At 42.1% G+C, this 13,714-nt stretch overlaps 1 protein-coding gene across 1 annotated transcript in view; it reads left to right on the top strand.

The window, feature by feature from the left end:
* The window catches only part of ERC2 (ELKS/RAB6-interacting/CAST family member 2), a gene marked incomplete at its 5' end in the record, with an annotated part of 796,341 nt that overhangs the window by 344,661 nt on the left and 437,966 nt on the right, over positions 1 to 13,714 (top strand). The window contains 2 exons of the mRNA XM_080926404.1: positions 1,487 to 1,624; positions 11,813 to 11,953. Of these exons, the coding sequence (XP_080782530.1) occupies positions 1,487 to 1,624; positions 11,813 to 11,953 (279 nt within the window). The remainder of the gene's footprint in view (positions 1 to 1,486; positions 1,625 to 11,812; positions 11,954 to 13,714) is intronic.

The raw sequence follows: 13,714 nt of genomic DNA, 5'->3' as shown, positions 1-13,714 counted from the left end.
ATCTGCCTTTATGTGAGCTCTGGGAGTCTGGCTTCAAATCCTTACATGTAGGCAGCAATCACTTTTTGAGAGTAAACCATCTCTTCAGTCCAGGACCCTTCTTGAGATTTTTGCACAACATTTTAAAAGTGCTGTGTTCTTGGATATGAATGTTCACCCTATTCTAAATCTGTCAGTTACTTTTGCTCAAAGTAGCATTACCTTTATTATCTCAGATGCATTGGGACACTGAGAAAGTTCATCAGTCCAGTCTAGGTCCCATCACTTTAGGTGTAGATGCTTCGTGCCTTTCTTGTTAAAACTACCTTATGTTTTGCTTTGGAATGGTGTTCACTCTGTAGCATGGGGCTGATCTGAAACTCACTGTATGGTCCAGGGTATCCCCAAACTCTGAGAGCCTTCCTGCTCCAAGCCTCCTAACTCTCAGAATCATAGCACAAGTCACCATACCTGGATTCTTCAAAGATGCTATAGTGGTCCCTTATCTGCCATCTCTCCATCATGACTACTGCCAACGGCATTTACATGGCCATTCCTGATTCCAGTGAAAGGAGTCAAGTCATCCCCCAAGTTGCTCGAGCAGCCCAATGTGAAGCGTATATTTGGAATAAGTCCATGAGAAAGCTGGGTGCAGAATACAAATATTTTGAATGGACTTATCTTGGAATTGTACTGCTTTATTTCCTTGTCATTTAAAAACCCTTAATATGAATAAATTGTTTGCATAGCGGGCTTAAGCAAACCTTAGATAAGAAATACATGGTTTGAAAGCAGAGAATAAAAACATGAATGATAGTAGACGTAATGCCTAGGAGACGGCCCTTGCTGCTGCTGCCAGGCAGACCTTACAATCGGCTGTTTTCTGTGTTTATTTCGGGATGCAGATACTGGATAAAGTGGCTGGTTGGCTGCCAGCATCTGACTTAGTTGCCAAATGGAGTGTTTAGTCCTTGTTGCATATGACTTATATCACAAGTTCTTCCCATTAACAGTCTGCTGGTGATAACCCACTTGGCTTCCATGCAGTCACTTTGAAACAGCCACTTGACAACATTTGGTATATCACAGTTTCTTGCTGGATAAAAGGATTGAGTGGATGTACTGGGGTGGGGTGAAGAATGGGCACCCACTCAGTGTCTGCCCAGTGAATGAACTAAGCCTTCTGTTTCCCTATGGCCAGGTCTATGGACTTGAACCATAAATGTGTGGTTAAAGGGTAGAAACAGAGAAATAATACTATTTAAATGTCTAGGGTCTTGCATTTGCATAGACAGCATTCAGCTCATAAATAGAAACCAGCAATAAACAGATTAATATCTTACAGTTTTTCTTAATTCCAAGTCTTCTAATGTATTCTCAAGAATACTGACGTGAAGATGTCCATATATCAGGTCATTGAAAACAAAATAAAGAAGAGACGTCTTCACAAATCTTGATTCTGGTTACATAGAAAACGTGTATTAAATGTGTTGATCTTTATTTTTAGATTGAAAACTTGCAAGAACAACTTAGGGACAAGGACAAACAGCTGACCAACCTGAAAGACAGAGTGAAGTCCCTGCAGACAGACTCCAGCAACACAGACACTGCTCTGGCCACGCTGGAGGAGGCCTTGTCGGAAAAGGTGAGCTTCATATCCAACGCAGGGACTCAGACTTTAGTGGGGAGGAGTGGATCCAAACACATGCAGATACACCTTATTTCCCTGTTCCTACTCTGCCCAGCTTTTCCTCACACTTCTGTGTTAGCCAGGAGACTGGGCACACCACAGGCATCTTCGTGGAACTGAAAAGCATCACCCTTGGCTGTCTGATAAAATATCCACTAACCTTTTCATTAAATTGTGGATGATAACACATGAAGCCTTCTCCATAGGGTCGCTCATCCTTCCTGATAAGGCCTTTTTCTGGCCAGGACCACTGCCGTGTCTTTTCTCTTCCTTACATCTCTGGGCTGTAGCTTTGTTGGACTTTTAGATTTCAAATGTGTCATGTTCTCTCCTGCCTCTGTCATTTGGCATTTTTTTCCTCTTTGCTCAGGGTGTGATTTTTCTATGTGCACATTTAATTCTTCTGAGAATGTGATCTTGGCAGAAAGTTTGTGTGAGTTCGAATCCTAGGTCCTGTATTCACTATTTGGGAGTAAGGCACCTAGCCTCTGAGTTCCTTAGTTTCTTCACCTGTGAAATTGGGGTGATAAAATTCCCCACCTAGTGGATTTTGTCATGTTTAGGAGAGAATGTGTTTAGAACAGCAAAAGGGATTATAATTCTCATTGTTTTATGATCCATTTCCATAGAGACACTGTGCTGGTGTCCTCATGCTGCATAACAAACTTCCAGGTTCTTGCTGTAATTGTAACTCCCTTTATGTCTGTTGGAAAGGAATTAGCTGCCTTTTTATCCTGGACTCTAAGTGGAGACAACATACTGTGTGTGTTTTATTTTGCCCTTTTTGGGGCTTAGCATAGCACCTCATGGTTTATTCAGTCGGTGCTGGATATTGGTTGACTTACCCACTCTCGTGTGAATGGTGAAGGCCCCAGCTCTTACCCCTTACGGTGTTCTCATTCTGATGAGGGAGAAAGAGAAAGAGAAGGCAATGAATCAGTACCATAGGACAGTTTTCAAGGGGGGGGGGCAGGGAGGTTATTTGCTGAAGAGAAAGAAATCAGAGAGGTGTAGTACTACTGAGGTTCCATTGCCTAGAGACAGGTTTTAGGTTTGAGACAGGAAAGGCATGTTTAAGGAAAAACTTGAAGGAGGTGGGCCATGAGTCCTTCTGCAAGGCCCATAAGTTGCAGGCAGAGGGAGAACAATTGTAAGGAGTCTGGGAAGAACCCGGTAATAACATCTCTCAGGGCCATATTAAGAATTTGCATTTTTAATTACTATTTTTGGAATAGAAAGCCTTTCTAAAGCTTCTATTCTGACAGACACTTAAAGGGTTCCCATGGATAAGAGAAGGAATTAAAGAATGAAATCCCTTAGACAAATAGACTATTCTTTTTTTAAAAAATTACTTATTTTATGTATGTGAGGACACTGTCGCTGTCTTCAGACACACCAGGAGAGGGCATAGGTTGTGAGCCACCATGTCGTTGCTGGGAATTGAATTTAAGACCTCTGGAAGACAAGTCAGTGTCCTTAACCGCTGAGCCATCTCTCCAGCCCCAAATAGACTGTTCTGATCTCTGCTGTTAACCATTAACATGATCTCTAGTTCCTTTGTCCTGGCTGAATCACTCCCCCGTTCACCCATCCCACCCTGAGCAGCTCTTGCAGGTATGTATACTTCCTCTCGACTCTTCCCTGTGCCAGAGCCAGTGCCTGCAGGGGTGCAGGTGAAGTCCTTTAGTGACTGTGAGGTAAAGGACTGGGGAGATAGCTCAGTGGGCAGACGGTGCTGTTCAAGCACGAAGACCCGTGTGCATCCTCAAAGCACACATCAAGCTGAACCGAGTAGTCTGCAATCCCATCGCTTCTGAGGCAAGATGGGCAGCAGAGGCAGAGCACCCCCAGGCTTATAGGTCTCCAAGGAGAGACTCTGTCTCAAAGAAGATGGAAGGCAAGCACTGAGACCTAAGGTTGCCATTGCCCTTTGATCTTCATATTGTGCTGTAGAAAAAGTTCCCCCCTACCGCACACTTGGGGTCAGGGAACAGAGGTGGGGAATGGGTGAAATCCCTGCTCTCGTGAGAATCCTAAAAGAGAGCTTATGCGGGACTTGGGCTTATAGTGTGTCAGTTCAGATTCTAGGCCCATTATTGACATTATTTTCAGATTCAGCTTGAAATGGAGACAACGTTAAAAAGCTTAAATGTGAAAGTAAACTTGTGTAGATTTTTTTTCCATCTCTGTTATCATTTTCAGTTATGTAGCACTTTATATAACATGGCCACAGTGTTTGGTGGGATATGGAGTTTTCTCTTGGGACTATCATACAATAGCAATAGCATGATTATATAAAGAATAGAAATACCCAAGGTACAATTCACAGGCCACATGAAGCTCAAAAAGGATGACCAAAGTGTAGATGCCTCAGTCCTTCTTAGAGGGGGAAACAAAAATATTCTCAGAAGGAAATACAGAGACAAAGTTTGGAGCAGAGACTGAAGGGAAGATCATCCAGAGATTGCCCCACCTGTGGATCCAGCCCATATACAGCCACCAAACCCAGACATTATTGCTGATGCCAAAAAGTGCATGCTGACAGGAGCCTGATATAGCTGTCTCCTGAGAGGCTCTGCCAGAGCCTGACAAATACAGAGGCGGATGCTCACAGCCAACCATTGAACTGAGAATGGGGTCCCCAATGGAGGAGTTAGAGAAAGAATTGAGGGAGATGAAGGGGATTTCAACCCCATAAGAACAACAATACCAACCAACCGAAGCTCTCAGGGACTAAACCACTATCCAAAGAGTACAATGGACAGACCCATGGCTCCAGCCACACAACTAGCAGAGAATGGCCTTGTTGGGCATCAATGGGAAGAGAAGCTTTTGGTCCTACCAGGCTTGATGCCCCAGTGTAGGAAAATGTCAGAGTGGAGAGGCAGGAGAGGATGGGTGAACACCTTCATAGAAGCAGGGGAGGGGGAATGGGATCGGGGTATGGAAGGGAAACCGGAAAAGCAGATGACATTTGAAATATAAGTAAAATATATCTAATTTAAATAATGAAAATGAAAAGAGAAAAAATAAACGCTGTAACAATTTCTGGGAGCCAGCCCACCCCTGTTCTAATTAGGTAACCCTGACAAGTGATTTTCCCAGGCCACTGTAGTCTCAGTTATGACTTGTACTGCAGAATAAGTGGGAGGTGTGAGAGCCATCAACGCCGCAGACATCAAATCCAGAATAAGGTCAAATGTGCTTGACCCAGCTTCCCGGGCCTTTGTGGCAAACAATAGATAAATAGAAGGTAACGAAAAGAGCTGTGGCTCTAGATTAGGTAGTCTTCAAGTTCATATTAAAGTTATGAATTTATAAATTTGAGATTAATTTATTAGATTCTAAATTTAGACTGAAGGATCTAGAAGAATACAATAATATTTTAGGGAAAGATATACTTTCAACCTGGAAAATTTGTTTCCAGAGTTTTTTGTAGTAATTTGGTTTTTAAAAATGAAAATGATTCAAAGAAGATTTAAATTATGGGTTCTTGTTGTATATTTGGGGGAATGTGTCAGCCCCTTCCTCTTGATTTCTTTCTTAAAATTCATAGACTTAAACAGATACCCTATACATTCTAAGACATGGATCTTTGTTAGAATTTTTTTTCTGGACCCTATTTCATTTCATTCCCAATTGTAAGACATCCTTTTGTGAAGTTCTTCCTTTGAGGCTTAAGGGGGCATCAGAGAAAGAGCCAAGGCTAACTTGAGTGTGGCCATTTCTCTCTTGCCTTCATGACTTTGCAGTCACTCCCTGGAGCCAGTCTTTTCTCCACAGCCTCACTCACTGAGTCACCCAAATGCATCTTTGAGTGTCCTGATCTCCAATTCTTGTCTCTTTTGGAAGCATCCGGGCAGGGGATTGCTCAGACCGCAGGTTTGTAACCCAGGGTCATAGCATCTGAGCAGAGCCTTGATGATGGGATGGCTTGGGAACTCAGAGAACCAAGACCAGGTGAGACATAAACATGAGTCAGATAGTTGAGTGGAATGCAGGGAGAACTGCAGGGAGAACTTCCAGGAGGACTGCAGGGATGGCTGCAGGGAGGACTGCAGGAAGGACTGCAGAGAGGATTTCAGGGAGGACTGCAGACTGCAGAAAGGACCACAGGGAAGACTCAAGGGAGGACTGAAAGGAGCAGGGATGGTGATTGCAGAAAGCTATAAACTCCTTGACATGCTCAAAAATTCAAGACCTGACCCTAAAAATTCGGATGCTAAAATCCAATAAAATCACTGTGTGGAAAGCTTTGGCGTCTGAGCTTCCTCATTTTCAAACTCTGTCTCCTATTGGTTTGAGGGGTTTCCCTACGATGACACACAAACTAACTCAGGAGACTTTATTTGGAGTGGATTTTCTAAGGGTTCCCAAGATAGAATGCTAGTGTATTTCAGAAGCACAGGAAAGCCCACTGAAGAGGGGCAGGTAAAGGTGAATAATAGAATATTTAACTACTTCTTCCCATAGGTCAGAACCATTTGATTGCATCCAAATAGTCTTATCACCTGGGAGCTTTTAAAAAGACAGTTTTCTTAGCTACTGCTGTGAACCCCAGTGACCTGTAGTTTTTAAACATGAATGAAGATTCTAATGCAAGGGGGAAACACTAACTTCCCACAGTTCTTATCCTGTTGCTGTGGAAAAATAAAGTACTTTGACAAAAGAAATGTAAAGGAGAAAAGAATTATTTTAGCTCACAGTTCAAGGTTCAGTTCTTCATGGCAAGGAAATCCAGACAGGAGGAGTTAGAAGCAGCTTGTCATATTATGTTCAGTCAGAAGAAAAGGACACGGAATGCATACATACAATTAACTTTCTATATAATTCAGGTTGTACTACCAAGAGATTATTCATAGCTACAAAAAATAACTTTTTCTCAACTAATATAACCAAGATAAAAATCTTTCAAATGTATGCCCATAGGCTTTTCTAAAATAAAGAACAAGTTACATACTTTCAGGGATAATGGTACAGAGTAAATATCACTCTTATTCCAAATGGAAAAAACAAGAAACAGTTACACTTAAACAAAAAAACAAAATAACAACAGTGAAAACCAAAACAAAAGCAACAACAATAGACCACTCCCACACCCAACAGAGAAAGGACCAAATCCTGCTGCTTCTCCATGCCTGGCATCTGGGGCATATAAAGTAATCATTTGAGTTCCAATGATGGAGATTTATGTTAAGGTAATACAGGATTGGACACCAGTTAGAACACCTAAGATCAAAAACTCAGGTGACAGCAGATGCTGGCAAGGATGTAGAGAAAGAGGAACACATCTCCGTTGTTGGTGGGACTTCAAGCTGGTACAAACACTCTGGAAATCAGTCTGGTGGCTCCTCAGAAAATTGAGCATAGTACTGCCTGAGGACTCAGCTATACCACTCCTGGGAATATATCTAAAAGATGCTCCAATGTATAACAGAGACACAAGCTCACTATGTTCTTAGCAGCCTTGTTTGTAATAACCAGAAGCTGGAAAGAACCCAGATGTCCTTCGACAGAGGAATGGATACAGAAAATGTGGTACATTTGCACAATGGGATACTACTCAGCTATTAGAAACAATGACTTTATGAAATTCCTAGGCAAATGGATAGAACTAGAGAATATCACCATGAGTAAGGTAATCCAATCACAAAAGAGCATGTACTCATTGATAAATGGATATTATCCCAAAATTTTGGAATACTCAATATACAATTCACAGACCACATGAAGCTCAAGAAATTGGAAGACAAAAGAGAGGATACCTTCATCCTTCTTAAAAGAGGGAACAAAATGTCCACAGGAGGAAATACAAAGATGAAATTTGGGGCAGAGACTGAAGGACGGGCCATCCAGAGACTGTGGGGATCCATCCTATGCACTGTCACCAAACCCAGACAATAATGTGGGTGCCAAGAAGTGCATGCTGACAGGTGCCTAATATAGCTGTCTCCTGAGAGGCTCTGTCAGAGCCTGAGAAATAGAGTCGGATGCTCTCAACCAAACATTGTACTGAGAATGGGACCCCCCAATGAAGGAATTAGAAAAAGGACTGAAGGAGCTGAAGGAGTTTGCAACCCCCACAGGAAGGATAACAAGACCCCCCAACAGAGCTCCCAGAGACCAAACCACCTACCAAATAATATACATGGAAAGACTCATGGTTCCAGCAATATATGTAGCAGAGGATGGCCTTATCAGGCATCAAGAAGAGGAGAGGTCCTTGGCCCTGTGAAGGCTAGTATAGGGGAATGCCAGGTGGGGAGATGGGAGGGAGTTTGTGGGTGGGGGAGCACTCCCATAGAGGCAAGGGAAGGAGGAATAGGATAGGGGTATTCCAGAGGAGAAACTGGGAAAGGGGATAACATTTGAAATGTAAGTAAAGAAAATATCTAATAAAAAATAAAATGGTGAATGCAAAAAGAGAATTATAAATATTTATAGAGATAGAGGGTTGCTGAAGGGACTACACCTGTAGATTGAGAGCCACTACTCTAGAATAAGGCATGGTATGAAAATAAACCCAGTAAATTAAAAAATAATGCTTAGTCAAATTTTGTGTGTTTATTATTAATTATTTTGCTTTTTCAGTATTGCTAATCTAACTCAGGGTCTTACATACTCTAGCATGTGCTGTTATGTTGAATGATGTCCCCAGTCCTTAATAAGTAATGGCTTGCTGTCTTTGGCTGGTGTGTTGAATATGTCAAACTCTGCTTTATTGTTTTCCTTTTCTTATGGCACCAGGGGAGTGTTTTTTAAGTTTAATTTCTAGAAACTCATTCAGTTGTAGAACGCATAAAAAAATGATGTAGGTCACCAAGTCTAAATTCTGTTATTTAGGTAGTGACAAAGCATGGTAGTAGTGTATTTGTTTAGCACCCATAAGACTGACTTGGGCATGAGACCCAGCAGCAGTGGAAACTAAGATTGAGTATGTCACACAGAAGCTGGAGAGCTTGAACCCACTGTGTTTATAAAGCCAGTCTGGCCAAGCCTTGCTATAGCCACCTCCCAGAAAAGTGGTTGGGAAAGCTCGACAGTACAGCCCCAGGCCACTCAAATGCAGTTCCTATGCCATGATAAGGTACCTTGTGAAGAGAGTTGTGCAGAGCCAGAGCCTTCGGAGCTTGCTAATGCAAACAGGGAGCAAACAGAAATGTGCTGTTGGGATTTCTGCAGCTACAGTGGGTCCTTGAGTTATTAGAGCCTTTTAACATGTGCTTCTGACATCAGGTCTTCTACATATGACAGTTAAATTAGTTCTGTGATCAGTGGAGGAGTATTTTATTGTACTGAATCATCAATAACCTTTAAAGCATAATATGATGTTTGCTTTGCTTCTATTTCTCTGTCTCCATCTCCCTCCCTCTTCCCATTGTCCTTCTCTCCTTCCTTCTCTCTCAGTGCCTAGACAGTAGTACCCAGTGCCTAAAGCAAATTGATCTACTTTCCAAATGATCTTGACACCTTCTGGATGTTAACACAATTCTTCATGTTATGACCCTTGCATTGAAACCAAGAGGATCCCTAATTTGAGTTCTTCCTTTTATCAGCATTTTAGAGTGCCCTGTGGTGTGCTAGGAAGATTGTCCAGCCTTGGGTCTCAAGGGCTGCTCTTTGCAAGACAAACCTGGGAGGGAGAATTTAAGTTGAAACTATGTAAAGGGTTTGGAAGGGCAGTAAGTGTGACATAATCTGACCACAGGGCTTCTGGGAGGTTTCCAGTCGGGTGACACGGTTTCCTTGGGGCTTGAGAAATGTCACGGCAGCATCTATGTGGTTTAGCAGATGGGACAGAGGAGTCCAGGTGGTAGACTGACAGTTGTACAGGCAAAGATCAGAAGGCCTGGGAGTCTGAAGCTGCTTAAAGTCCTTAGAGGTTTATAGTTCACTGTGCCCACTTCTTCCTTTGTGTGTTACACAGGATCTAGTTAGTTGGCATTTCATTTGCAGAGTAAAAGAGAACCATAACCAGGATCAAGAAAAAATAATCAATAGACCCATTTTCTCTGTGCCACCCACTGTCCTAATAATGTACTATATGTAAAATGCTTTAAAAGTGGAAGATAACAGTAGTCACTTTTTTCTCCTCATATCATCAGGTGTATACATCATTATAATTGACAGCATGGTTGCCCCCTTAGTTAAATCACAGGCTAAGAGTCAAACTAGCTTTCCTCTTCCTCAAACACATGTGACAGCCCCTGGTATAAAATAACTTCTCAGTGTAGGAGATACCTGCATTTGCTCAAATTAAACCCAAAATCTGGAGTGCCCAGCCGTTGTCAAGAGGCCATTGGGAAAAACAGACAACAACAGCAACAGCAGCAACAAACTGCCTCCTGACACACTGGAAAGCCACACTCGAGATAGGTCTGTCCTTGCCTCACGTGCTCCTTGTTAGTTCAGTCTGTATCATGATCGTGGGATCACCTTGGATGAGACCATAACCTCTTGGATCTCAGAGGCCTCACCTCTGCCCTGTCACTAGTCACAGTTGTTCCCTTGAGGTTATGATCATGACTGATAAGTGCATATGACAGTCCTTGGCACACAGTAATGAGATCTCACTCTGCAAGAAATATATATATTTCAGTTAAAATGAGTTTTGGAGTCCCCAAAAGTTGTGAAGGAGCCATCGAAGGAATATATCTCAAAAATGACATCAGAAGATGGAAAGATCTGCCATGCTCATGGATGGGCAGGATTGATATGGTAAAAATGGCCATCTTGCCAAAAGCAATCTATGGATTCAATGCAATCCCCATCAAAATTCCAGCTCAATTTTTCATAGAGTTAGAAAGAGCAATTTGCAAATTCATTTGGAATAACAAAAAAAAAAAAAAAAAAAAAAAAAAAAAACAAAACCCAAGATAGCAAAAACTATTCACAACATTAAAAGGACTTCTGGGGGAGTCTCTATCCCTGACCTCAAGCTGTATTACAAAGAAATTGTGATAAAAACTACAAGGTATTGGTACAGAGACAGGAAGGTAGATCAATGGAATAGAATTGAATACCCAGAAATGAACCCACACACTATGGTAACTTGATCTTTGACAAAGGAGCTAAAACCATCCGATGAAAAAAGGACAGCATTTTCAACAAATGGTGTTGGGTTACCTGGAGGTCAGCATGTTCCAAGAACAGAGGTTCCTGAGCAAATAAAGTGCATCCTACAAAATGGTACAAACTTGACTTCAGTGCCCAGTGTCCTTGTTAAAAAAATGGTCATGGGGCTTGTACCTGTAATTCTAGCACTTGGGAGACAGAGAAAGGAGAATTAATGTAGCCCACTGGCCAAGCAGACCTGCCGTGTCAATGAGCTTCAAGATCAATGAGAAACCCTACCACAAAAAATAAGGTAGAGGGGCTGGAGAGGTGGCTCAGCGGTTAAGAGCACTGACTGTTCTTCCAGAAGGTCCTGAGTTCAATTCCCAGCAACCACATGGGGGCTCACAACCATCTGTAATGGGATCTGATGCCCTCTTCTGGTGTGTCTGAAGACAGCTATAGTGTACTCATATACAATAAATAAATAAATCTTTAAAAAAAAAAAAAAATAAGGTAGAGAGAGATTTAAGAACATAAGAGGTGTCAGGATCTCTCTGCACATGCACCAGCCTACACATATCTTTATCCACACACACATACACACATAAACACCATGTACCATGTACATGCACATGCACATGTACACACAGGCATACACATACACATGCACACACATATACACATACATAAATGCACACATGCACACACTACAATGTACAGACACATAAACATCCACACACATATGCACATACATAAATACACGTGCACATACACATGCACATGCATATATATATATGCACATGCATATACATGCACACACATATAAATACACACACATGCACAAACATGACACTTCGTCACCCTGTGATGTTTAATTGTATTAACAAGTCAAATCGTATTTGATTTTACAAATGCAGGTACAAATATACATACATATGTTTCTTTATATATGCAATGTTGAGGTTTCCATGTTGATCACCACAGAGAAATTTTTAGCTGAATTGTCCCTAATTTTCTTATGGAATAGGCTTAGGGATATACACTGATGAATTAATAATTAACCCTTGTGTTCTTTGTGCCTTGCAGGAGAGAATAATAGAGCGCTTGAAGGAGCAAAGGGAGAGAGATGATCGGGAGAGACTAGAAGAGATAGAATCCTTCCGAAAGGAGAACAAAGACCTCAAAGAGAAGGTCAATGCCTTGCAGGCTGAGCTGACAGAGAAAGAGGTGAGTCTGGAAAAACAAACGTGTCATATCTGCAGTCCTCAAAACCTTCTGTTGATGTCTATTTCACTGATGGTCTTAGGGAACACAGTTTCCTGTGAAGACTCGGGGAACAAGGCTGCCTGAATTGTAAGGAAAACAGTTCCAGCATCTTCCTTCATCCATGACACATCTGGGCATCTTTACTATTCAGCTGACTGCAATGTGGTCCCTAGAAACTTTTTTTCCCCTTATGTTTTACCTTATTAACCACACTTGTGTGGCTTAGAGAAAAAAAAATCTTAGGACACCAGTTGCTTGAACACCAGTTACCATAGCAACAAAAGCAATAACGACTCCACTTCACTTACTAATGCTTTGGGGGTCATTTCGAATTTACCTGCAATTCTCAAATGGATCACCCAGCATCACCCAGCACCACCCAGTGTCAGGTAAAGAACATGGCACTGAGCACAAAATCCTAGGCTTTTTTATTTCATGTTATTTAAAGCCATTCCACCATGTCACACCATAGCAAAGATGAGTATAGCGCATCAGTGCCCCTGTGATTTTTACAGTAAGACGGTGTATCTTAAGGAGCTCTCTGCTTGGGGGTTCTGGAGCAGTTGTTTGGGGCGCGGTCTCCATGTTCCAGGGGATGCATGCCAAACACTTCAGGGCTCCTGAGTATACTTGGGCAGAGATGTGGGTGAAACCATTGTGTTCCTGATTTTTCCAGTATCATTATTTCAAGCTGTCCCTGCCACAGTGATTTCTGTCTCCCAGAAATGTCCAACCTCCATGGATGGCTTCTTTGTCATGCTTGATCTTTCTCATCCATAGCTACCACTCTCAGGCCTCCGTTGTTACCCATCCCCTGTATGCTGACAACTCTACACAAATCACTGCCCTTTCTAAATAAGGAAATGCTGCTTTCATGCAAGGGGAGTCCCAAGGGAGCCCAGAGACAGCTTCTTATCCCTAACATCGATGCTCACTGGATTTTTAGAGAGGAGCTTGTCTCTTTGCCATGGCAATGGGGAATGTAATTCTTCTTTTCAACACATTTTGTCCTGCTGAATCTGACCGGATGGATCTACCATTTGCTTTGCTCTCATTGATAACCTCCTTTACTACTTTGATTCGGAAGTGCCATTTGAGGGTTTGTATCTTAAACTTCACTCCTAATAAAAAAGGAGACGCTGGTGAGATGGCAAAGCTGAAGCTTCAGACAGATACAGCTCCATAAGCCATGCAAGCCACAAGTGAGCATCATATGGGCAGCTCTGGAAATATCTCCAGCTCAGGTCAGATTCACTTGGCATTGACATTTGGGGTTAGTCAGAGAAGCAGACCCAGATTAATAAATTTAACTAAATTAAGGGACTCTCTGAAAGGAATTGGTTTATACTCCAAGGGACAGCCCAGCAGGCATCATGACTACCAGGAAGGACAGACAGAAAACTCAGACACAGATTGCTGCTGAAATCCATAGGCTCCTAAGGCCTCAGCTTCCACCCACCCAAAGGGATAGGACCAGGCCCACCCAGAGTACAGAGGATAATCCTAAAACTTAACATCAATTGATTATAGGTGTTATTCATGTCTGAAAAGTCTCTTCGCAACACTTAGATTAATAACTTGGAGCTACAGAGTAACCAAAATAAAGCTGGCCATCCCAACTGGCAATTTACTATTTAAAAAAAAAAAAAGCAACGTAGAATTGCAGTTCTTCGGGAACTCATGATTTAGTTTGGGTGATCCTATGTCTTCACTGTGACAAAT

Source organism: Micromys minutus (assembly GCF_963924665.1).
Source record: "Micromys minutus genome assembly, chromosome: 12".
NCBI lineage: Eukaryota > Metazoa > Chordata > Mammalia > Rodentia > Muridae > Micromys > Micromys minutus.
Note: the sequence above shows the minus strand (reverse complement) of the source record. Positions and strands in the feature narration are given on the sequence as shown.